General features: G+C 30.0%; 4 protein-coding genes and 1 long non-coding RNA gene across 9 annotated transcripts; 3 read left to right on the forward strand and 2 right to left on the reverse strand.

The window, feature by feature from the left end:
* Positions 1-1,463: 1,463 nt before the first annotated feature.
* LOC119611450 (liprin-alpha-1) lies at positions 1,464-9,743 on the reverse strand. Of its 4 annotated transcripts, none has more exons than XM_037967025.1 (17): positions 9,577-9,743; positions 8,787-9,063; positions 8,621-8,722; positions 8,299-8,538; positions 8,169-8,240; positions 7,973-8,077; positions 7,483-7,650; positions 7,299-7,418; positions 6,938-7,078; positions 5,625-6,358; positions 4,684-4,867; positions 3,998-4,617; positions 3,733-3,935; positions 3,563-3,670; positions 3,117-3,436; positions 2,920-3,036; positions 1,464-2,833 (listed from the first exon to the last, which is right to left on the reverse strand). In XM_037967025.1, exons 2-17 carry the CDS (start codon positions 9,033-9,035, stop codon positions 2,744-2,746), a joined length of 3,573 nt encoding a protein of 1,190 aa, XP_037822953.1. In that variant the 5' UTR covers positions 9,036-9,063; positions 9,577-9,743; the 3' UTR covers positions 1,464-2,743. The 4 variants fall into 4 exon arrangements, with proteins under 4 accessions (XP_037822953.1, XP_037822955.1, XP_037822952.1 ...); XM_037967027.1 differs by having other exon boundaries at positions 2,168-2,833; positions 6,950-7,078; XM_037967024.1 differs by lacking the exon at positions 9,577-9,743 and adding an exon at positions 9,145-9,526 and having other exon boundaries at positions 2,168-2,833.
* A 1,714-nt stretch (positions 9,744-11,457) lies between these two features.
* On the forward strand, positions 11,458-14,518 carry LOC119611454 (homer protein homolog 2-like). The gene is given in 9 exon segments (XM_037967032.1): positions 11,458-11,613; positions 12,226-12,514; positions 12,590-12,650; positions 12,713-12,735; positions 12,737-13,077; positions 13,145-13,223; positions 13,289-13,564; positions 14,104-14,241; positions 14,306-14,518. Coding segments are annotated over 8 exon segments (1,182 nt in total). The 5' UTR covers positions 11,458-11,608; the 3' UTR covers positions 14,212-14,241; positions 14,306-14,518.
* LOC119611447 lies at positions 14,309-16,221 on the forward strand (the record flags this gene model as incomplete). Its single annotated transcript, XM_037967023.1, has 1 exon — positions 14,309-16,221. A coding segment is annotated over one exon (489 nt), but the record flags the coding sequence as incomplete, so codon positions are not given.
* A 79-nt stretch (positions 16,222-16,300) lies between these two features.
* Positions 16,301-18,099, reverse strand: LOC119611453 (protein Aatf-like). Its single transcript, XM_037967031.1, has 2 exons — positions 16,651-18,099; positions 16,301-16,587 (listed from the first exon to the last, which is right to left on the reverse strand). Exons 1-2 carry the CDS (start codon positions 17,982-17,984, stop codon positions 16,485-16,487), a joined length of 1,437 nt encoding a protein of 478 aa, XP_037822959.1. The 5' UTR covers positions 17,985-18,099; the 3' UTR covers positions 16,301-16,484.
* A 4,763-nt stretch (positions 18,100-22,862) lies between these two features.
* LOC119611460 lies at positions 22,863-24,061 on the forward strand. 2 transcript variants are annotated; one of them, XR_005232066.1, is made up of 3 exons: positions 22,863-23,214; positions 23,394-23,586; positions 24,015-24,061. It is a non-coding gene; the product is annotated as an uncharacterized LOC119611460 (long non-coding RNA). The 2 variants fall into 2 exon arrangements; XR_005232065.1 differs by having other exon boundaries at positions 22,865-23,210.
* Position 24,062: the final 1 nt, after the last annotated feature.

Genomic DNA, 24,062 nt, shown 5'->3' on the forward strand with positions numbered 1-24,062 from the left:
TTAATTGAACTTTCTCTGTCTGTGACAATAAGTTTTCAATTTAAAATCATTCACAGTAATGGAAACTGAAATTTCACAATTCACAATAACGTACAAACTGAATACGTTTAAATATGTTGAGACTGGAATTTTTGAACGTTATTTATATAAATTTGTTATTTAATTTAGAACTTCGTGCACAATGATTGCAATAAATTGTAAACTTTATTTAACAAACATCAAATCGTTTTGAATCTAAATTTAGACTTTGTAAAATGCATAAAACTTTATTTCATTCACAATAATTTTCATAAAAAGTTAAACTGTATTCATACACAATAAAACGATTTTAATTGGACTTTCTCTGTTTGTGACAATAAGTTTTCAATTTAAACTGAATTTTCATTATGAGACTAGACTTTTTAAACGTTATTTATACAAATTTGTTATTTAATTTAGAACTTCATTCACAATGATTTCAATAAATTGAAAACTTTATTTAAAAAACATTAAATCGTTTTAAATCTAAATTTAGACGTTGAAAAATGTATAAAACCTTTTTACAAATATGTGTACGGCTGTAAAACTTCATTCACAATATTTCTATAAAAAGTAAAACTGTATTGAAACACCTTAAAGCGTTTATAATACAACTTTCTCTCTCCCTCTGTGTGATAAAAGGTTTTTCATTTTATATAAATTTCATTCACAATAATGTTAAATTAATAAAAAAAAATTTCGTAAAATTTAAATAAATATTATTTAGGTTCTATATTTAACTTTAGTTTAAAGTAAACGTGTAAAATAAGACTCAATAGTTGAAATTTTTAAAGACATTTGCTCTTTAGCATGTCATTCACAATAGTAGTGAAACATTGATTGCACATATTTAAAAAAAATAGTTCAAGTTTATATAAAAATGGTTTAAAATGTTTATGAAATTAAAATCCTTAGGTATAAACTAGCAATTTGTAAAAAAAAACTCATTCACAATAAAGTAATTTGTATAATTTCTTAATATTTCAAAAGACATTTAGAAATATACACTTTTAAGGCTAAAGCCTAAAGAATATAAGTTGTCGTTTATTAAATATGAACTTTTACACTTTTCAAAACACTGTTTTTAACATTTAAGTTTTTCCTAAAACATATTATTTGAAGGGCAGTTTTGTTTTATATAAAAAAAGAATAAATATCCTTTAATAACATATTCGCTTGTTTTTTTATAACTATTTTTTTAATTTTCTAAATATTCTTTTCTTTTTGCAAAACAAATAAAAAAATTGTTTTTATAACTGTATGAAATTTTGTCAAATATTTTTTTTTCTTTTTTATGTATAAATTAACTTATGTTTAATAAATTTAATATGTAGTTATTTTTCATATGTATATATTTTTGTTTTTGTTTTTCAAATGTACGAAACTACAAGTATTAAGGTTAATTTTCAATTTTTTTGTTTTGTGATTTTTTTTTTTCTTTTACCTTTTATTTTTAGTTATCAACGGCGTTTAATGTAGAGTTTAGAAATCGAAATTATGTTTTTGTTAATTAATTATATAATTATTGTTTAGTATTTATATATATTTATATATATAAAGTATGTATGATGTTGTTTGTTATGTTTTTTTTTTTTTTTTTTTTTTTTGTAGTAAAAAGATGCCTTTTAAAGCTGTAATTTCATTTAATAGTTTTGTATGTAATTATATAAATTTGTTTTATTTGTTTATAAATTAATACTTGCTGTTTTCAAACATCATCATATCATTCATTTGCATATCGAGAGATAATGTTGACCGATCTATAGTGTAGTTTTGTTTTGTATTTTTAGTTAAGATTTAAGCTATTAAGTATGTTTGTTTTGAGGATTGTTGATTGGTTTGCATTGGTTTCATTTGTCTATACTTGTGTGAAAAATAGTTGAGTGGAAGCTGCTAAGGGGGATGTTAGGTATACATTTGCGTTGTTTTAAGCATAAATTGTATTGTATACTTGTGTGTGGTATGTTGTAAATATTTGTATATATGAAGAGTTTCTTTCTTATATGCTTTTTGTTCTTAGCTTGGAAAAAGTAATGAACAGGAAGTATCTGAGCGAGTAGCACTGGTATTAGTAGGTATTAGAATGAAGAAGTTTAAAAGCTTAACAACTTTTCTTTGCTCTTAAAGGAGTTAAGGAAAAATACTGTCAATGTTTTTATGTTGTTGTTTAAATTTCTCTGAAGTACTTGTTTAATGTAATTCATTTAGTTAGGTTTAGTTTTCTTTAGTGAATGTTAGTTAGTTAGTGGTTTTAGTGGTAAGAAGCAAGGCTTAAATATATTTAGTTATATTTAACGAATTTTCGAGGAGAGTATGTAGGCATTTGTTATGTTTTTTTTTTGTTTGTTTGGTTTGTTTTTTATGTTTTAAATTTAATCACATACTTAACAAAAATAAGTATGTATGTATGTATTATGTTTCTTTGTTGTTTTATGTATAACAACAGAGTAGTAATAGTAGTTAGTATTGCAATAAATATTTTGTTTTGTTTTTCAAATTTGCGTTACACTTTAAATTTTGGTTTAAACATGAACACACGTAGACGACTTTTTAAAGGCTTCAAAAAGGCTTAGTTTAAATTACATTTTCAGACCCAATTTATGTTGTTTTTGTTGTTGTTTCTATGTTTCTAGTCATGTAATGCGTTTTTACCAAGCTCTATATTGTTAGCCTAAGGATCGCTGGGGGCATATAACTGTAGTTGGTTATTGGTTGGAGAATAAGATCAAGATTTATTAAGTTGCTCATTTTCGGGCCTACGATCTGTGGCAATTTGTAATAGATTATTAAATTCCGTATCTAAAATTTGGCGAGCCTTGAATAGGTAAAAGAAGTAGACAATGGAGTTTTGTTTGAAATTTTAAAACTATAAAAAGAATTACAATTAAACAAAAAAATTACCTGAGCATTTTGTGTTGGTATTTGTAAGGCCAAGGCCATTGCTTGGGCATCGAAACTTTCATCTAAAGCTATTAAAGCTCCATGTACACCGGATTCCAGTAAATTATTTGCATATTCCTGATATTTGATAAAGTTTCAGAACGTTCAAACTTGTAATAAAAGTATGATATTTTTTTTTTATATAAAACTTAACTTACCTTTAAACCAATACTGGAAATATAACGTATAACACGTTCATTACTCCAAACTAAAACATCACACAAACCATTCTCACACATTTTTCTTCTATGCTCGAGTTCATTGCGATCGTAGTTAAGACGTTTTAGGCACGATATGCCATACTGTAGACTTGTACGATGAAAGCTATCAACCATTTTGAGTTGTCCCCTAAGATCTTTTTTCGTTAAATGATCTAGCATACGAGCATCGACTAGACACTCCATAAATGTTGTGCGATATTGCGGTAGGCCCAAACCCGGCAGCCAATAATTACCAATCCATTCGTGATTCATGTCACCTTAAAAATAAAAAGAAGAGAAGAATAAAAAATAAACTATTAATCATATTTGTCTATGAACAATTTTATAATTTATGCCTATAGAGCTATTTTTAACAATTTTATTTGCTATTTTTTTGCACTTACCAAATGCTAAAGTTGTTCGTGATGTTTGCGGCGCCGAGGGTGAAGTTAATGAAACCATTTCCTGAATGGCCAGACGTAATTTAAGTCTGTGCAAGGGATTGCTTATGCCTAAAATGAAATACAAAATAAAGCTTATTTCATTAGTTTTTATAATTATTTTTAAAACTTACCAATTTCTCTTTGTATTTCAGTGTCACTGAGGGCACTCATAATGGCTCCACTTTTAACATTAGCTCTGCAGGCAGCCACATACCAAGCTGGCATACCCACCCACAACTCCAGCCAAGCAACAATGGTGGGTCCATTCCATAAAGCAAATGGTGTGCCCGCTTTCATAGCCTCTCCCAGCAAATCATTGCGATAATCGTGGTCTCTGTTTAGGGAAGAAAAATAACATTTAAACCTTATTTATTCAAAGCTAAAAAGGAAACCTACTTCTTTTGTCTTCCATAATCGACTGAAGATATTTTCGAGCCGGGCACACTAGCTATGCGTGGCATCATACCTCCTGTCATACTCATGGCATCATAGTTTGATTCGGTTTCACTTAAGCCCATTGACAGATTGCCAATCGACATCATGCTAGGCGAACCATCGGGTAGTGTGTCCTTGACACCCTTAACTTTTTCCTTTTTACTAAAGAATCTACCTAAACTAGATTTGATACCCTTTTTCTTTTGCACCACCGACGCAGAATCTCGCCCCACAGCATTTGTGGGCGTCTGCAGCATAGACATGGAACCCATGGTATTGAAGTGACGGCTTAATGATTCTTGGCTGCCATAACGAGAGCTTAATGGCGAGAGACCGTAGCCGGTGTGGGCTATAGTCATGTGACCTGAGTTGTTAGCCATTTGCTGGTTGGGCGATAGGCCCATCGAACGCCTACGAAGTTCTTCTTGGCTGTGAGCCAGTGCCTGAGCAACACGTTCTAAGCGCATTGAGCGTGCAGTTAAAGGAGATGCAGCTCCACCTGAACTAGAGTCACCGGTATTAGATGCCATGCCATGTATGTCATCACGCGAAACATCGCTTGATAAGACGGGGAGATTGAGCTATAAAGTAGGGGATTTTTGAATGTTTCCAATGCTAATTAATTAAAATTATTTGTGTAAACTTACAGTATGATATTTCTGCATAAAATCTCTATTGGGACTATTGGGAGTACTACGACCACTCATGGGTGGACTCTGACGATCCATAGAACGACCACGAGCTAATAGATTAACATGCTCTAAACTACCAACACGTGATTCAAGTTCTTCAGCACGAGCCTCTGTTGATTGTTTCTCTTCTTGTATTAATCTAGATAAATTCAAATTATTTGTATAAAAGCAATAAATTCAATTTTTTTATCGTAATTAGTAGTGTCAATAAAAATTCGGAATTTAGTAAAATTTGAAATTTTAATGAAATTTAACTAAAAAATTGAAATTAGAGTAAAAGTTCGAATCTGCAGTTAAAGTAATGAAAATTCGAAGAAAAAAATTCAAAATTTGAATCAGTTTCAAAATTTTGGTATTCGAAATTTCAATGAAATTTTAATATTTTAGTGAAAATTTGGAATTCTAGTAAAAATTCGAAATTCTAGTAAAAATTTTAGTGAAAATTCGAAATTTTCGTGAAAATTCGAAATTTTAGTAAGAATCTAAATTTTCGTGAAAATTCCAAATTTTAGTATATATTCGAAATTTTCGTGAAAATTCGAAATTTTAGTAAAAATTCTAAATTTTAGTAAAAATTCGAAATTTTTGTCAAATTTCATAATTTTTGTAAAAATTCGAAATTTTAGTGAAAATTCGATAATTTCGTCAACATTTGTGTAAATATCAGTTTTATTAGTGAAATTTCAAAATTTAGTGAAAATTCAAAATTTTAATAAAAATTCAAAATTATAGCGAAATTTCGTAATTTTAGTCAATATTTCGAATTTTGCGGAAATTTAAGTAAATATAAAAAAGTTCGATTTAAAAATTTGATATTTTATATTAATTGGAAATTTAAGAAAAAAAATTGAAGTTTTAGTGAAATTTTAGTCAAAATTTTAACACCTTCTTCTTACCTTATTTCATTATTTATGGCATCTAGTTGCTCCTGCAACATCATGGCTAATGTCTGGGCATCCGTATGACCCGTGGGTGACATCATATCAGCATCGCCAAAGAGAGCTGCCTGAGCCTCTTCACATTCAGCAGCTGCCACCGAAATCTCATAGGCCGCCTGCTGGGCATGAGCCTGTTGTAGCTTCTCCCATTCCTGTTCGGCCATTGAACGATGAAACTTTTCACTTTCTTCCTGCAAACGAGACTTGTTGCGCCGCAAAGAATGAGTCTCGAAACTAGCATGGGAAGCACTGCGTGAAAATGCCTGTGGTCCGTCCACTACGCTACTGGGTGATAAGCTACGCGTAAGAGCCTCTGTTTGTTGTATATTATAGGCTATTTCTTGCTGCAGCAGTTGTCGCTTAAAGTTTTCAATTTCTAAGCGTGTCTTTGAGAGTTCTTTCATAATTTCACTCTTTTCATGGTGCAACTCTTCGGCCACTTTGCGGGCCTTTTCTAGCTCTTGCGTTAGAGCATTCTTTTCGTCCAATGCATGCATACGTTCTTTCAAGTGCACTTGCAAACGCTCATTCGACTCGGACAGTAGCTTGTCAACGGTAGAGGACAATCTTATATTGTGCTCCTCATTCATTTTAAGTCTTTGGTTAAGTCTAACTACTTCCGCATTCTTCTCCTCCAAATTGGCCTCCAGTCTTTGTATACGATCTTCAGCCGAGCCATGGCGCTCTTGAGCCTAAATTTATTTTGTTATTATAAAATAAAAACAGAAAAAATAGAAAATTTAAATGTTTGCTCATGTAATATTTATGTTGAAAAAAAAAAAGAATGTAAATGAAAATCGCAACGAAAATAATGTACTCAAAAATTGTGCATGATATTGTAAATGTATGTTTAAAATGATTTGTGACTAAAAATGGGAATACGATTTAATGTATTTTATACATATACGTATCTATGTATATATATATATTTTGGTGCAATTATGTTGTACTTGTTGTTTTATGTTTGATTTTGTTTTATTTTGGGCCAGTGCGTTCAGAGGAAAAACAAATTTAATTGAAAAGAAAAAAAGTATAACAAATACATGTACAATAATATAAATAGTAGACATAACCAGGAAGTTTTTTGTTGGTATTATTTTTAAAGTATTACATATTTCTTTTAAAACTATGCAAAAAGAATAAAACTTTATAAATAATTGTATATAAGAAAATAATTTAATATAATTTGAAAAAAAAAAAACAATTAAATTGAAATTTACGGTTTTGTTTTCATTGATTTCCTCTTTGACGCATACGATACACATTCATACCTTATTTCCTACCTTTGTTAAAGCTTCCATACGTGCTTTAAGTTGCTCCTCCATATCTGGTTGTAATTTGGCCTGTTGGGCCAACTTCTGTTCCGACAATTCCAATTTCTCTTCTATGGCACTAATCTTCTCCTCGTGTAACTTTAAAAGACAAAAACAACAACATTCAAGCATACAACACACACTTCACATTCACACACATATTTTCTTCAATTTTTTTTTATTTTCTTTTTACATCTACTCTTTTTTTTTACATTTCCAAACCATGTTACAAATGTATGCAAAAAGGGAAGATGACGGTTATGTATTGCATGTGTGATTGCGAGTGTGTGCTGTTTAGTTTTGGATTTTACAAAAGTACCTTTAATTGCGCCTCTTTGTGCCGTAGTTCTTGTTCTAATTTCTCATTCAAATCATGCAATGATGTAGATTCACGTTGTGCATTTAAATATCGTTTTTCTAGTGTCGCTATACGTTCCTCCTGCAAATTTCATAAATGAATTTTATTTTCCATATTATGAATGTCAGTTTGTTTGGCTATTTACCTGATCTTCTTTTTGTGCTACATTTTCTCTTAAATCTCTTTGTAGTTTTGAACATTGTTCCTGGGATTTCATATAATCTTTTTGAACTTTGGCTAAACTTTCATCCAATTCATCGCATTTATTTTTAAGTGCCGATACTCGACGTTGCCATTCGGATAATTCAGAGGTCTGTAAATATATTAAAAAGAGTTAAAATAGCAAAAATATTTAAAGATTTAGAATAAAAAAAGTTTGAATTCTCAAAAGTTTAGAAGTATTTAGAAAAATTTGTAGTTCTTTAATGAGTACTCTCAAAATAACTTCTTATTCTTTAACAATTTCCTCAAGGATAGTGATCTTGCAATTACTTTTGGTTTCCTTTTTATTCAGAAAATTTAAAAAAATAGTTTTAAGCATTTTTCAAAAACTTTGCAGAGGTCTTAGAACGCAGCCCTGATATTATGTAAAAGAAATGTAATCATTAAAATGTAATCTTTAAATTTCAACTTACCTGCTTCTCAATGATTGTTTGCAATTCATGGGTTTTGGCAGCATAATCATTGGCCGCATTTATGGCTGATGATTCATTACTTTCTCCATTTAAGGTTAATGAATTCTAAAATAAACAAAACAACACAAACGTATAAATAATTAAATAACAAAATAAATTCTTACAACACAAATGTGGGTTGAAGTATAAAACGCACCTTTTCGCTGACACCATTTTCAGTATTGTTATCACGTAAAGCTTGCATTGCACCTGATTTGTATTGTTGAAGCTAAAAAAAACAAACAAGAAAATGAAGAAATGGCTTGTAACATATAACAATTGCTTACCTCTTCTTTGGTAGAGTTTAGCTCAGCTTCTAATGAATTGTTACGTTCCAATGATACACGTAGACGTTCGCGAACCTTTTCATCCAGAGCTTTATGATGTTCGAAAAGACTTTTTAAGGCCTTTAAAACTTCTACCTCGCTGGAGACACCACTCTGAGCAGCAGCCTGTCGTTTAACGACAGTCATGCGTAAGGAACGTTCATGCCGCGAAACCAAGCATTCCAAATGTTCCAAAAGCAGCTAAAATATATGTATGTATATAAAAATCAATATTTTGGCCATTAAGTCATCTCAAGTGTTTTTTAGTTAAAGAGTTCATTACCCTGGTATTATTGCGTTCTGCTTTAAGTTCGCCAATTTCTTCATCACGTTCCAATAACGTTTCACGGGCCTGTGTAAGTTCTTTGGTCAAAGTGGCAAATTCCTAAACAATGATTTTATAGAATTATAATTTTCCTTTAGATTTTATACTTTGTACGAATACCAACCTGTGGCAAATTTGCATTTATTTGGCGTTGTAAACTATCCCTTTCCTTTTCGATCTCATGAAGCTTTTGTTCCGTTTCACTTAGGCGTTCTTGGGCCTCCCTTAAGCTGTCCATCAACTTGTCCCGCTCATCGAGCATGGACACCATAAGCTGTTCAAAGTTAGCATCTTCGCCACTAAATTGTGACGATCTTTGGGAGATGCTGTCCTCAGAAATAGTTGGCATCACATCGCACATCATGTTCCACATTTTATGTATACCTCATTCAATATGAAAACTGTTCATTCGCCCAAAGTGGAAATAAATGAAATATATTGTTTGTTAGTTTAATATATTGCAAATATTTTCATTAAATTACATTTTTCTTAAATAATTCCTAACATGGGCGTAGTTATTGCAAGGAAATCTAAACGCCAACGCCAACCTAAATTTTTACATGTCCCATACAAACCACCACCTCTACAGCTAGAACTTTTAAGTTACAATTCCAATTCTTATTTGATTTGTGAACTACAGTTGGATTATGTTAATTTCTTTTAGATTTGGCAAATTTTCCTTGTTTTTACATTTTTAATGGCATTTTTTCTTAATAATTTTTGCCAAAGGCAAAAATATAATTTGACATATGATGAACTAACACACACACACATATAAAGCTGGCTCCTCTGCTTCTGGCACTGTTTTAACTTCTTTTTTTCTTTATTATCTGCTCTTGCTTTTTCATTCTCAAATGTCTACACTACGATTTGCACATTGACACTTTTTTGTGAAAATTCGCCCCTAAACTTACATATTTTTACTTGCTGTTGTTTACAATGCATTCACAATTGTTATCAACACATTTTCTATAGATTTTTATAAACTTTTTTCTTAAAAAACATTAAATTTTTAACAAAAATTATCTTAATGTTGCCCGGTCGCCATATTTTACAAAACTTTTTCTTTGGAGCAGCGTTGAAAATGTAAGGAGTGGTTTTTTGCTACTATTTTCTAAAAGATGCAAAAAATGTAACTCTGCAAATGTTTACGAATGTTGTTAAAGAGAATTAAACAAAATGACAGTAAAAAAATATAAATGTCACTCTCTATAAAATTGCTGTCACCAGATAAGGCAGTGCTTTAAAAATAACGATTTGTCTAATTTAAATGCTGTTATTACACCACGCAATATTTGATATCAAAATTGCCAAATTGAGGTTGTTCTAGGTAAATTTATAAATTTTTAAATTTTAAATTATAAACAATAACAATGATTTGCATATTATAAATCATATTTGAGTAAAATTTTATCCCGATATCTACATTAATTAAAAAATTGTTTACGATTAAGTGATTTTCGAAAGAGGGAGCTATGAATTATGGATCGATTCAGTACGTGGTACGATTTCTATTGATATTAAATTAATATACCTAAATTTTTGTTGTAATACGGATATTCTAGAAGGATTTACATATTCCATTTTTAATATATAAATTTATATGGGAGCTATATGAAATTTTGAACCGATTATAATATTTCAACCATGTTATTTCCTTAAAACTTAATATTTTCAAGGAATTTTGCTCCTCCTCTATTTATGGACCGATTTTACTGAGTTTAAATAGAAAATATCTGCGAGAGATTCGGATCTCGCAGATACATAGTATCTGAGGTCTTCCGAAAATTGATGTATGTATGTTGAATATACAGATAGAATGACATGGCTAATTCGACTCCGCTATCTACAAAGACTGGGGATATACGTACATACTTTACAAAATCGGAAAATTGTATTGTAAAAATTACAAACGGAATGACTGGCAAACTTATACTACAAAGGTGAATGGTAAAAATTGTTTATATGTAGTAAAAAATTTGTAAATCTGGTAACATTAACAGCAAAGTTAATAAATCGCTAGAATATACTTTTCCTTTCAAAATCGCTTGATAATTTTAATAATAAAATAGCTATATTAACGACACTGTCGACATACAAAAAATTTGAAAAATCGAAAAAATTTTCGAAAAATTACAACATATGTAATAATTTTGGAGTCATATACAAAATCATGTTATGTTATGTTATTGAAATCGTCCCACAAAGACCTTTAATATGATACCAAATTTGCATATGGTTTAAGTGCCAGAAATATGTAAAAAACAGAAAACCCTTATATGTAATATGTTCACACATTCGTGTTTTTTGAAACGCATAAAGTTTAAAAAAAAAACACATCAAATTCGACTCGTTTTTCCAAACATTTTTTATGTTCAAAAACATCTCATTCAACGTGTTTAATTATACACACAATGTTTTCAAAACAGGAATGATTTTTTTGAGTACTTAAACATAGAGTAATGTCAAAATCAAAAAATAAATTTACAAAAAAAATAATTTTGTTATTTTAACGATAATAAAATGTTCTGTGAATATGTGAACGTAGTATTATTTTTATCCTTTGATCCAGCTTACGAAATATTGCCGTCAGGACAAACATTTTGAGAATTGGTATCTTAGAATAAACTAAATTGGTGGGAACATCAGCAACTTAAATTTTGGGCCACCCTAATGTACATGCATTATTTTATATTTTAAAGTTTTTTAATTATATAAAATCCCTGAAAATTTAAAAACAACTGAAAACTTAGCCGGCTTACAGTCGATTTTAAGCGGCCGCCGACATTTATAGTGTCAGCCGCCATCGCCGTTAATATTTGTCGGTGCAGGGCTCTGTGAAGCAGTTGTTTGACATACAAAAAATTTGGAAAAATCGAAATCAGTGTAATTTTTGCAAAACTTTTTTCGAAAAGCCGTGAAAATATTAAAATATTTATTTAAAAAATGGGGTAAATACTATTTATTTTTATAACTTTAAAAAGTGTTGTAAATTTATGGTGCGTCAGAGATAAAGTGGTAGAAAAATAAACTTTTCATTTGTTGGATAAAGTCAAGGGGAGTGTAGTAGTTCGAAGAATAGAAAAGAACAACGCCAAATAAAGTAGAAAAACAACCCAAAAAACAGAAAAATCTAAATGAATATTAGACAGCTGCCGTTGTAGTGTATTCAGGTGGTGTTTTTCTATGTTTTTTCCTAATAAAGAAAATTAACTCTTGTTGTTTTTGTTAATTACCAATTAGGTTCGTTCGTTTGAGTCAACAATATGAGTAAAAATGTAATGAAACTGAATAGAATTACAGATTTTAAAGGTTCCCCCGAGAACCATGAATAAGTGAACAGAATACAACACATCACAAAAACAACAATAATAGTAATAAAATCTACACAACAACTATTTTATAGAATTGTTTGTGTAATTTAAAATAGGGAAGTAAGGATGGAAGGTGTAGGTGGGGGTGGTGTATGGTTAGAGTAGGAAATGTTGATTACAAAGAATTTATGAATATGTAATAGATATATGTGGGTTTTCTTAATATATATTTCATCACAATTATTCTAGCGAACAACCAATATTCACCTGCCAGGCGCATGTCTTCCATATTGATCCGAAGACTAAACGCACCTGGATTACGGCCAGTATGAAAGCAGTCAATGTTAGTTTCTTTTACGATTCTTCACGCAACTTATATCGCATTATAAGTGTTGAGGGTACCAAGGCGGTGATAAATTCCACTATTACGCCCAACATGACATTCACACAGACATCACAAAAGTTTGGCCAGTGGAGTGATGTACGGGCTAATACAGTTTATGGTTTAGGCTTTTCTTCGGAAGCTGAATTGACAAAGGTAATTGTTAAACAATTAAATAAAACAAGTGTATACCTAGTAAATATGTGGATTTTTTGTATTTTAATTTTCTAGTTTGTGGAAAAATTCCAAGAGGTTAAGGAAGCCACAAAAAATGCCTTGAAATCGGCTAATGGTAAGTTTGCTATAGTACTTATACTAACTGTATAGATTAATGAATTTGTTTCCAATTTTAAGGCTCCGCCGCCGTGACGCCCACCTACGTCGGCTAATACATCGCCCATTAGTTCTAGAACCGCTGCTATGCAACAAAATGATAATGCTGCTATGGTTGATCCTCATACTGTGGAACCGCCCAATATGTCAAATACTAATACTCAAAATGCAAATCCTGATAGTCCATCTCATAAACTTTTAACGTCAACACCAGAAATAAAGCCAGAACATGTAACAGCTCCTTCCCCAGCACCAATGGTTAATGTTAGCTCTGGCGGTGGCAGTGGCGGCAGTGTAGTTGGCATGCATACTGGCAGTGGTCCACCCACGAGTGAACAACAATTGAAATATGAAAATGAACGTCTAAAGATGGCTTTGGCTCAAAGGTTGTACAAAACAGACGATAGACATTTTTATTTACAAATTCTAAATTTGTTTAATTTACAATTACAGCTGTGCTAATGCCAAAAAATGGGAAATCGAATTGGCTACTTTGAAAAATAATAACCTACGTTTGACTAGTGCTTTACAGGTTTAAAGATAAACTGAATTTTCTATTTACTTTTGCACTTTTTTTAATATATTTATTCTGTTTAGGAATCCACCGCAAATGTAGATGAATGGAAACGTCAGTTGCATACCTATAAAGAGGAAAATATACGCCTTAAACGTGAAATTGAATTAATTCGAGCTGGTGCTCCTGTACCGGCATCCGTAGGTGGAGCCGCTAGTAATGAATTAGTTGAGGAGTTGAGACGTGAATTGGCCGTTCTGAAAGCACGCAATGAATCATTACAAAATGAGCTTATGAATCAAGAACTAGAACTAAAAACTGCTAATTTAAATCTTAGAGAGAAATGTAATGATCAAGCGGTAAGTTCAAAAACTGAAATTTGCAATTTTTATTCGAAGTTTAAAGTTTTTGTATACAAAATTACTTTGAGCTTTAAGCTCAATTTAGAGATAATCAAAACAGCTAAATTTCTTATGATATTCTTTAGGGCATTTTACAAAAAAGCTCTATTTAGAAGCCTTTAATTGAAAAGCTCTATAAAGTTTATATACAACTTTTCACAAAAATCTCATTTTGTTCTTAAGGGCTTTCTTCACAAAAGGCTTTAATTGGAGCTTTTACATAAAAAAGCTCTTATTGGAGCTTTTACATAAAAGGTTTACATTAAAAACTCTAAACGGAACTTTTACATAAAAAGCTTTAGTTAGAGCTTCTACACGAAAAGCTCGAATTGGAACTTTTACATAAAAGGTTCTAACTGGAAAATCTCAACTGGAACTTTTACATAAAATGTTCTAATTGGAGCTTTTCGCGAAGAAAATGTTCAAAAAATCTTACCAAGAAAGCTATTTCTATTTTACATTTACAACTATTTAACAAATTACTTAATATTTTGCAGATGGCTAAAATGAGTGAATTGAATGTTTTGTTTGCTAAACATTTATCAGAACTATTTGGTGTGCAAAAAGATATGGAAAATGTTATACATCCACCCAAAAGCACTTGAGATACAGAGACTATAAATTATTATAAAAAGGTAAGCAAAAGCTTTTCAACAACTTTAATAATATATAATATACGTTTCCTTGTTATTTCCCTAGATTTCTGAAGAAAATGCGGCTTCATTGAGAAATTATTTACAGCCCAGTTTAGGTTTACCGTGTGCAGTGGATACGGAAAGTACACTTTCCAATGTCACCTCTATACAATCCCAGTTACAATCATTATATGAAACATGTCATGATCCTTTGAAAATCTATCAAAGTCTTCAACAACAACAACAACAGCAACCAACAACTCAAATCCATAGCAGTGATAAAACATCATCTCATTTACAAAAGGCATTAGATAAACATACACAACTATTACAGGAGCTAAAATTTCAACAACAGCATCAATTTAAAACTAACCAAACAACATCACAAACTAATAATCCTGCTACTTATGTGCTGTCACCAGCAAAAGGTGCTGCTACCAGTACTGGAGGCACTGCAGCCGGTGGTGTGTCGGGTAAAACTGCTACCATATTGGTTTCAAAATCAAAAACCAAAACTGGTTTACCTTTGCTACTCAAAAATTCCATTAATAATTAGGCTAGTATATGAATAATTCATATTTAATTATTTGTTACCTTCACTATTTATACACAAAAATATTAGAGCAGGTTTTTTGCAAAATGTGAACAAAAATTTAATGTAACGAAACGAATTGAAAACGAGCCCAGTGCAAGCCCACTTTTTTTCTTAGAATATCTCTTCGCACATTATATTTTACACTTTACGTATAAATTTGTATTTTTTATAACGATATATATATACTCGTATATTATTTATTGAATTTAGAGTTTTAGTGCAATATTTTACTCATTTTTATTATTTTATTTTAATTTTTTAGTTTTTATGATATAAGAAAAAGTATTTTCGAAAGTATATTTTTAAATATTTCAATTGTTATTGTATTTGTTTGATTTTCTATTGAACATCACAGTATTTGCTTTTCTCAAAACATTTATTTTCGAATATCTCATAACGAATCTTTTATAAATTTATTTCTAGAATTTGTATGTCTTTTTTATACATGTATTATGCTATTATATGTTTTTCTATAAATTATTTAAGTTAATTTCATTGTTTCTTAATAAAGGAAACGAATAAATAATTGACGAAATATAATTATTAAAATAAAAATTATTTAGCAAATATTAAAACAAAAATCAAAAAGGTAAAACAATTAATTGCTTTAGGCCTAGAAATCTTTAGGTGTAATGGGTTCTGTTTTTAGTTAAAATTAAACAAAAGTATTCTACAAAACCCCTCTGAGGACTTTTGTAATTTCAGTAAAGTCAGTCAAAATTTAAAAGATTTCTCGAAAACAAAAAACATACCAAACTAAAAATTTCATAATCATTTACATAAAAAAACTTGATAAATGTTACGACGAATGAATTAATATAAAATAATATAAATAAACTAAAATAATAATACAAAAAAGTAGTAATATTTATACGATATAAGAAATTATATGGTGAAAAATACAGATAAAAAAGAAACTCCTTAGTTTAAGCAAAAACTAGGAAAGACAGACAACATACAGGCGTTTAAATATAACACAAAACTACAATATTATTAAATTAAATACAGAAAATAATTTATAATTAATAAAAACAAAGTAAAAAAAATATTTATACTTGTAGTAATCTAAAAAAGTAAAAAATAAAATAAAACTGTTAAGTTTTTATTTATACCTAAAGGAAACAAAACATAAGGCTAACAACCAACAAAAAGAAAGAAAACTAACAGAAAATTCAAATTAAAAAACACATAATCCATTTAAAATAGAACAACAATCCTCAAAAACTAACACAATATCCTTATACTCCCCACTACAAACACAACATCTTAACTTACAATGGATTCATAGCTAAGCCCAGCTGGAATTACAACAGTAATACACACAATTTACATTTATACTATTTCTTTAATACTTCTTTAATTTAATGTTTAAATTTATGTAAAGTTTTTATTGTATCAAATGAATGAAATAAACAAACGATTTAGAAATATTATAAGGATGCTTTAAGGCATATGATCACTGATGTTAATGATCGCTCATAGAAACCTCCAAAAAGATACACTTTTTTATTGTACTTCTTTTCCTAATTTTCTTTTTTTTTCAATAATTTTGGAAAATAAAACGAATTATTATTAAATATTAAAATATATTAATACAAAATTTTTCTTTAGATTTATTGCTGTTTTCTATTCAATGTTTCAAGTGAAATTACACGAATAAAGACTTACTTAATTCATCTATAGATTCCATAGTCCAAGTGGAGTTATCATGGGGAGCCATAAAATTAATTAATTTGTTGTGCACAATGTAACTAAAAGGAAAAACTTCTATAAAATAACAATTCAAATAACAAAATATCATTTTGAAAACTCACCGTAATTTCCGGCCTTTACTGGCTCTAGTATCCACCTTCTTTTTCATTTTCTGCCTTAGTTTTTGTAATTCCAAAAATTGTTTTGTCACTTCACTCATATTGCTTGTAGTATTTGCTTTATATTCTATCAATTCTCTTAACTGTTGGTGATAGAAATCACTGTCATCATAAATATTGGGATTACGTTTGTTTTCCTCTTCTGCCTCCACCGTTTGCGTGGAGTTTTTTAACTGTTGTGATTTCTCCTTAAGCACTGATTTATTTATTAAAGCATTATCAATTTTCTTGATAATATCATATTCCTCATTAAAGGTTTTCTTTTTGCTACCAGCTCCCGGTGTCAGAAGTTTAGTACGATCATCCCATTTGAGTAGAACTTCATTGCGATAGGGACGGAAATTTTCAAAGTTTTCTTCTAAATATAATCCAACTTGCTTTAAAGGTGGCTCGCCTTTGTGGTAATCTTTAAAGGGCGATGGTCTTTTTAGGCAAGGTTTCATGGCCTTGTCTACTTCGGAGAATTGTGTGCAGAGATTAGTTTTCAACGATAAAAGGTTTTGCAATAACTGGCAAGTTTGTTTGCACGTTGTTTGCTGCAGTTCCTTATATTTATTGTTATTATGTTCTAAATCTTTTAATTCTTTAGGATCAGGCAATTGATTGGTTTTATTTAGAATTTTTTGTAAATTTATGCGCAATTCTAATAAACGTTCCCAGATACGCAATTGGTTTTGTACACATAAACCTTTTTGTATTTCTGCTTCATGATTAACTTTACTAATTACTTCTGTTTCATCATCATTCTCACTATCGTCGTCTTCTTCATCATCATCATCATCGCCTTCGGAATCTTGCTCTTCCTCAGAATCTTGTTCTTGATCCTCTGCTTCGTCATCATCCTCCTGTTCATCCTCATTTTCAGAGTCACTACCATCATCAGCCTCCTGTTTGTTTTGCTTATTTTTTAAAGCTTTACTGAAGGCATTTAAGGCCTCCTCATTATCAGAAGAATCCGAGTTTTCATATTCTTCTTCTTCCTCCTCTAGTTCTTCATCTTCAATGTCATCCTCCTCTTCACTTTCAAAATCTTTTCTTGAGGCTATTTTTCCTTTATATTTAGCACTTTGTTCTGATAACAACTTAACATTGCGTTTCCTAAACTCTGTACTTCTAGCTTCAGGCAATTCATAGTCTTCATCATTGTATTCTATAACGCGAGGTGCTGTTGCTTCATCGGCGGAATCACTGTCACTACCACTTTCATTTGGATGCATAAGAGTTTGGGCAATTTTGTCTGCCACCGTTTTTTGTTTGTTCTTTGGTTTTTTCAACATTTTAATTGTGTACTTTTAATAAATAATTGAGAAAAATATTGGAAAATTAACAAAATTTGCCACAATTCAAATGCACTGAGAAAATGAAAACAATAACAACAGATGTTTTGACAGTTATGACAGAACACGTGCTAGTCACAGATAGAGTGGCCAGATGTAGTTTTTCTCATATATTCGATATAAAAAATACAACCTTGTTTGGAAAAAAATACATTTTTAAAAAATTCGGTTATTTAAGTATTTAAAAAGAAAAAAAAATAATATTCAATTTAAAAATTAATAAATTATAAAATCACTGTTATAATTCCCATAAAATTCAATTTAATATTCAAAACTTAAAAATCGATAATCTAATTAAAGTCTAGTTCCATAAATAGTATTATCCGATCGAGAAAAGTTTCCATCGCGAATTGATTTTTATATGTAAAACATAAAATCAGTAGTTGTTCCTTTAATACTTCATGAAAATCTAAATTCGTGGTAAAATGTTTTAAATCGTAATAACGATTGATTTCATTTTAAATTAAAAATCGATTTTTTGAAAAATTTAAAATCGAGGTAGTTACATTATTAAAACATTTTTATGACAGCATTAATTAAGAATGGAAAACCAATGTTTACTTTACTTTAATAGGATAGATTTCGGCGGTTGTCGGACTCTGCGAAAGCTAAGAAATATATCCTTTATTGAGATCTAAGGGTGTATTGAAAGAAAAAAGCACTTTGTCAGATAAAATTGACACATCGCCAGTCAAATTCGAAGAGTTTGTGGCCAGCGAGGCTACAAAGATCCCATATTAAGGAGCAGTAAATAATACTCACAGAAACTCCAACAGTTCAGGAGGAAGGATGTGGATGTTGTAACAAATACCGAAGTTCTCAAATCTTTGAAGACAGACCACAATTTTTGGTGACAGCTTGTAAAATATGATCAAGTATTAAAACAACAATGGATCTGCATGGCTTTATAGGAATTAGTTGAAAATAGGCCCATTGGTTATACCAATGTCTTTGGTGTTTTTATATAGTAACAAATTAGTTAAAGAACTGAAATAGTATAGAAATCTGTGATCACTTCCATGGAAAACACAACGATCCTTTCAAACCGAACTCGAGTCCCCTAATAAGAACTTGTCGAAATCAAACTAGAGAACGTTATAATAGCGCAAACGATATTACGTTATAAGATCATTTTGTATTTAAAGTGCAATTGATCGAACTTCACTTTTCATCGAACACCATAACTGAACATTTGTTTGCTTATTGTTGAAATTATTATAAAACTTAACAAAAACTCATTCCCATCAATTATTTCGTTTAACTATTGCTATTCAAATGTAAACTTTTGTAATTATTCTTTTGCACTCAAATAATCTTTATAGTTTAATCTAATTTGGTGGTTGTTTTAGTTGTTTAGCAGAAACATTATTTTCAGTAATCGCCTGTTTTTTATCTTAACAAATTAGACAAATTTGCATGGATTTAATTTTGTTTTGCTATATTAAAATCAAACTGTCGTATAATGAAGCACGATGAATAATAAAGTATTGTTGTGACAGGACATGTCTGTCAGTCATGTTGATATTTTTCTTTATCACTCTCTCTCTTTCTATCACACACACAATACACATTTAATAAATGCTGCCTGGACACTCATTAATGTTAACAAATGTTAGTAATTATGACAACAATACATCTGAAAAAAAAAAAAAACACAATGTATGTCGTTTTTGTAAGTATGTATGTTGTAATAACAATAATAACAAAAAATATGAAAACAACTGTTGATTTCATTTTACATACAATTTGTACAAGGAAAAGGAGGGAGGTAACAGCAGCAACAACGTTAGTGTTGTTGTTTTTACCACCCTCCTATGACTTATCAAGTTTTTTCTATTTTGCAGACTTTAAAGGAAGGCAATGATATGATTTGCTATAAAGTAAATTAACAATTGTCAGAAATGTTCATAAATGTAGATACAACATTTTCTCGCGTTTTGGTTTTATTGGGGAATCTTTATTCCAATGGAATTCCTTTTCTTAGCTTATGTCATCTTAAGTATATTTAAATTCCTTTTAGATCAATAAATTCTTTTAAGACTCTGCTAATATACTCTTAATTTTAACAATTATAGCTGTTTTCGTGTTTTTATAAGACACCAGGCAGGATAAAAATTGATTATTGTAAATGTTTTCATGGTCTATTGCAAAAATTTTCAAGTTCAGTAGCGAAAGTGTTTTTATTAAGTAAACATTAAAAATTATTAAATAAAATAAAAAAAGAAGAAACTAGCATATCAAATAATCACACGAATAAAATAATATAGACAACGCAAAATATTTTAAAATATTTAAATCTTTACTGTTTCATTTGTTATAATTAGAAAAAAATCTAAGTGGAATCGTACGTACATATAATATGTAGGTCTCATATTTGTCTCCAACCTTTATTTAAAAAAAATAAGTCATTTTGATAAGAAAAGTTGCCACAATAAAAAATTAAAAAAATATGTTTGTATGTACATACAAATACCTATTTCAGTGGACTAAGCATCGTGATAAGTTAAAAAAAGTATCTCCGTAATGTTGGCTACAAAAATTTAAATTTTTAATAAAGATTGCAACATTTTGGTATAAGATTAGCTCATAGACTACATGAAAGCTTTGGTCCACTCTATGAAGCAGTATATTCCAGGCTATTAGTAAGAATAGTCCAAGATGATTGACAAGAGTACCAAAATATCAATATAGTCTAAATTGTAGACTATTATCAGTACACTGCAGACTTTTGATACATACATATATTATAGATTATAGTTTAGAACTGAACTAGCAGTGAACTAGAACTGAACAAGCAGTGACCTAGAACTGGAACTAGAACTAGAACTGAACTAGAACTAGAACTGAACTGAACTAGAACTAGAACTGAACTAGAACTAGAACTGAACTAGAACCGAACTAGAACTGAACTAGAACTGAACTAGAACTGAACTAGAACTGAACTAGAACTGAACTAGGAACTGAACTAGAACTGAACTAGAACTGAACTAGAACTGAACTAGAACTGACTAGAACTGAACTAGAACTGAACTAAACTGAACTAGAACTGAACTAGAACTGACCTAGAACTGAACTAGAACTGAACTAGACTGAACTAGAACTGAACTAGAACTGAACTAGAACTGAACTAGAACTGAACTAGAACTGAACTAGAACTGACTAGAACTGAACTAGAACTGAACTAGAACTGAACATAGAACTGAACTACGAACTGAACTGAACTGAACTGAACTAGAACTGAACGAGAACTGAACTAGAACTGAACTAGAACTGACTAGAACTGAACTAGAACTGACCTAGACTGAACTAGAACTGAACTAGGAACTAGACTAGACTAGAACTGACTAGAACTGAACTATAACTGAACTAAGAACTGACGAACTGAACTAGAACTGAACTAGAACTGAACTAGAACTGACTAGAACTGAAACGAGAACTGAACTAGAATTGACTAGAACTGAACTAAAATTGAACTAGAACTGAACTAGAACTGAACTAGAACTGAACTAGAAACTGAACTAGAACTGAACTAGAAACTGAACAAGAACTGAACTAGAACTGAACTAGAACTGAACTAGAACTGAACTAGAACTGATCTAGAACTGAACTAGAACTGAACTAGAACTGAACTAGAACTGAACTAGAACTGAACTAGAACTGAACTAGAACTGAACTAGAACTGAACTAGAATGAACTAGAACTGAACTAGAACTGAACTAGAACTGAACTAGAATGAACTAGAACTGAACTAGAACTAGAACTGAACTAGAACTGAACTAGAACTGAACTAGAACTGAACTAGAACTAGAACTGAACTAGAACTGAACTAGAACTGAACTAGAACTGAACTAGAACTGAACTAGAACTGAACTAGAACTGAACTAGAACTGAACTAGAACTAACTAGAACTGAACTAGAACTGAACTAGAACTGAACTAGATGAACTAGAACTGAACTGAACTAGAACTGAACTGAACTAGAACTGAACTAGAACTGAACTAGAACTGAACTAGAACTGAACTAGAACTGAACTAGAACTGAACTAGAACTGAACTAGAACTGAACTAGAACTGAACTAGAACTGAACTAGAACTGAACTAGAACTGAACTAGAACTGAACTAGAACTGAACTAGAACTGAACTAGAACTGAACTAGAACTGAACTAGTACTGAACTAGAACTGAACTAGAACTGAACTAGAACTAGTCCAGACCATAATCCATAATATGCACTGAAATATAGATAAGACAATATATCACATTATAGACTGGACTACATATCAGACTATGAGCTATACTATAGACCACATTATACCCCAGACTATAAACAATATTTTAGACTATATTGTTGTTAAAACTATTGTCTAGCCTATAATCCAAATTATAAGAAGGATCCTAACTATTCGCCTCACGCTTTCTAGATCACTCTTACTTACATAAATATCAAATGTCTCTGGAATAATTTAAATCATACGTTCTGTGTATGTGAATTATCAATAATACTGAGCTAAGCGTAAAGCATCTACTAACTCCGCCGTCCTCCCTCCACGTTCCAGACGTATGGCCAGTTGAACTTTGAGTCAGACTTTTGGGGCAAAAAAAAAAAAACAACAAATTGAATTCGTATTCTATATAAGCAACGTTTCAATATGCGGGCGGTGTTTGCAAAAGTCTTTATTATCAGCAAAAAAGAGAGATACTACGGGAAAAATAAAAAATCTATGCCAAAATCATCGGCAAATCTGTGGTTCGGTTCGATTTGTCGGCTCTCTATCTGGGCTTATCAGTTAATGATTTGAAAAGAAAAAAAAAATCAAAGCCATTATATGAAAAAATTATAACAACACATAATCAAATATAAGGTTCCTAGATGGAATTTTCAATTTCATCTCGGTAGTCTAAAGAATAACGTGAAATTTGAAAGACGTGAATTTGAATAAAAAATTGAAACTAAAGCAAAATATACAATTTAAAAAGAAAAACTAAAAATAACAAAATGATTAAATTTAAATATTATTTACCTTAACTCAATATTATTTGAGATATTGAAACAAACACACATACATACATACGTACTAATTTCAAATAAGAAAAACAAAAAGTCTGCCAGAAAATCGAGATTGTAATCAACTAAATTAAAAATAATTATAATTTGAAATCAAAATTTGTAGGTAGAATAAAAATAAATTAAAACTAATAAAAGTGAAAATATACAATTATACAAATGTTTAATTAAGAAAAATTAAAAAAAAAAAACAACAACAAAGTTCAAGTTGAACTATTTATTACTATTTTTAATTATATATTTGTATTTTTTTTCTTTCGATACTACAAATAAATATTTATCTAGTTTTAGTGATGTCAAATAAATTCCAAACTAAATTTGTTTGCAGTTATAAATTAAACATTAACCATAATATTTATTTATACATTTCCTTTAACAAAAATAAATTGGCTAAATTAATTTAAACAAAAACTAAAATTTTGCAAAAAAAAAAAAAAAAAAACATCGGCATATTTTCCACAACTTTATTAAAGTGCGTGTAAATAAATATTTGAAAAATATTTCGAATCAAAACAACCACAACAAGAACCAAAAAAAAATCCTATAAACATATTAGCAAAAATATATATACCCACAACAAGTGTTAAAATAAATTTGCTGCTAGCTCCATCCATTACATATTGTATAAAATTATAAAATATAATTTCCGCGAAAATCAATTAAAATTGTTAAATTAAACATTTTAAAAACATTGCCAATGTAAGATCAACTAGTAGACGATCATTGATCATCATTGATACCATCAAGCGATTGTTTGTGATAATTTAGTAAAAAATAACGCAATTGTTGTTGTTTTGATTACTGTCTGTGTATCTCTGCCCATTACTTGCTCTCTCTCTCTATCTTTGTCTATGTGTGTGTTTGTGTCAAATTGTTTGTGAGTACTAATTTTTTCATTTATTGTAGATCAACTCAAAATTGTGTGATTTTTTTAATCAGTTGTTACTAAAAAAT

Source organism: Lucilia sericata, unplaced genomic scaffold (genome assembly GCF_015586225.1).
Source record: "Lucilia sericata isolate MDLA Ls3-8-SP2 unplaced genomic scaffold, ASM1558622v1 Contig001453F_arrow, whole genome shotgun sequence".
NCBI lineage: Eukaryota > Metazoa > Arthropoda > Insecta > Diptera > Calliphoridae > Lucilia > Lucilia sericata.

What these genes read in the sequence shown, in the direction of transcription:
- LOC119611450 (XM_037967025.1), bottom strand. Translation starts at nt 9,035, where the DNA reads ATGTGGAACATGATGTGCGATGTGATGCCAACTATTTCTGAGGACAGC. An exon ending in ACAAAGAGGCGCAATTAAAG is followed by an intron (nt 7,079 to 7,298) that starts GTACTTTTGTAA and finishes TGTCTTTTAAAG; the next exon opens with TTACACGAGGAGAAGATTAG. An exon ending in GATTATGGAAGACAAAAGAA is followed by an intron (nt 3,936 to 3,997) that starts GTAGGTTTCCTT and finishes TTCCCTAAACAG; the next exon opens with AGACCACGATTATCGCAATG.
- LOC119611453 (XM_037967031.1), bottom strand. Translation starts at nt 17,984, where the DNA reads ATGTTGAAAAAACCAAAGAACAAACAAAAAACGGTGGCAGACAAAATT. An exon ending in AGTAAAGGCCGGAAATTACG is followed by an intron (nt 16,588 to 16,650) that starts GTGAGTTTTCAA and finishes TTTTCCTTTTAG; the next exon opens with TTACATTGTGCACAACAAAT.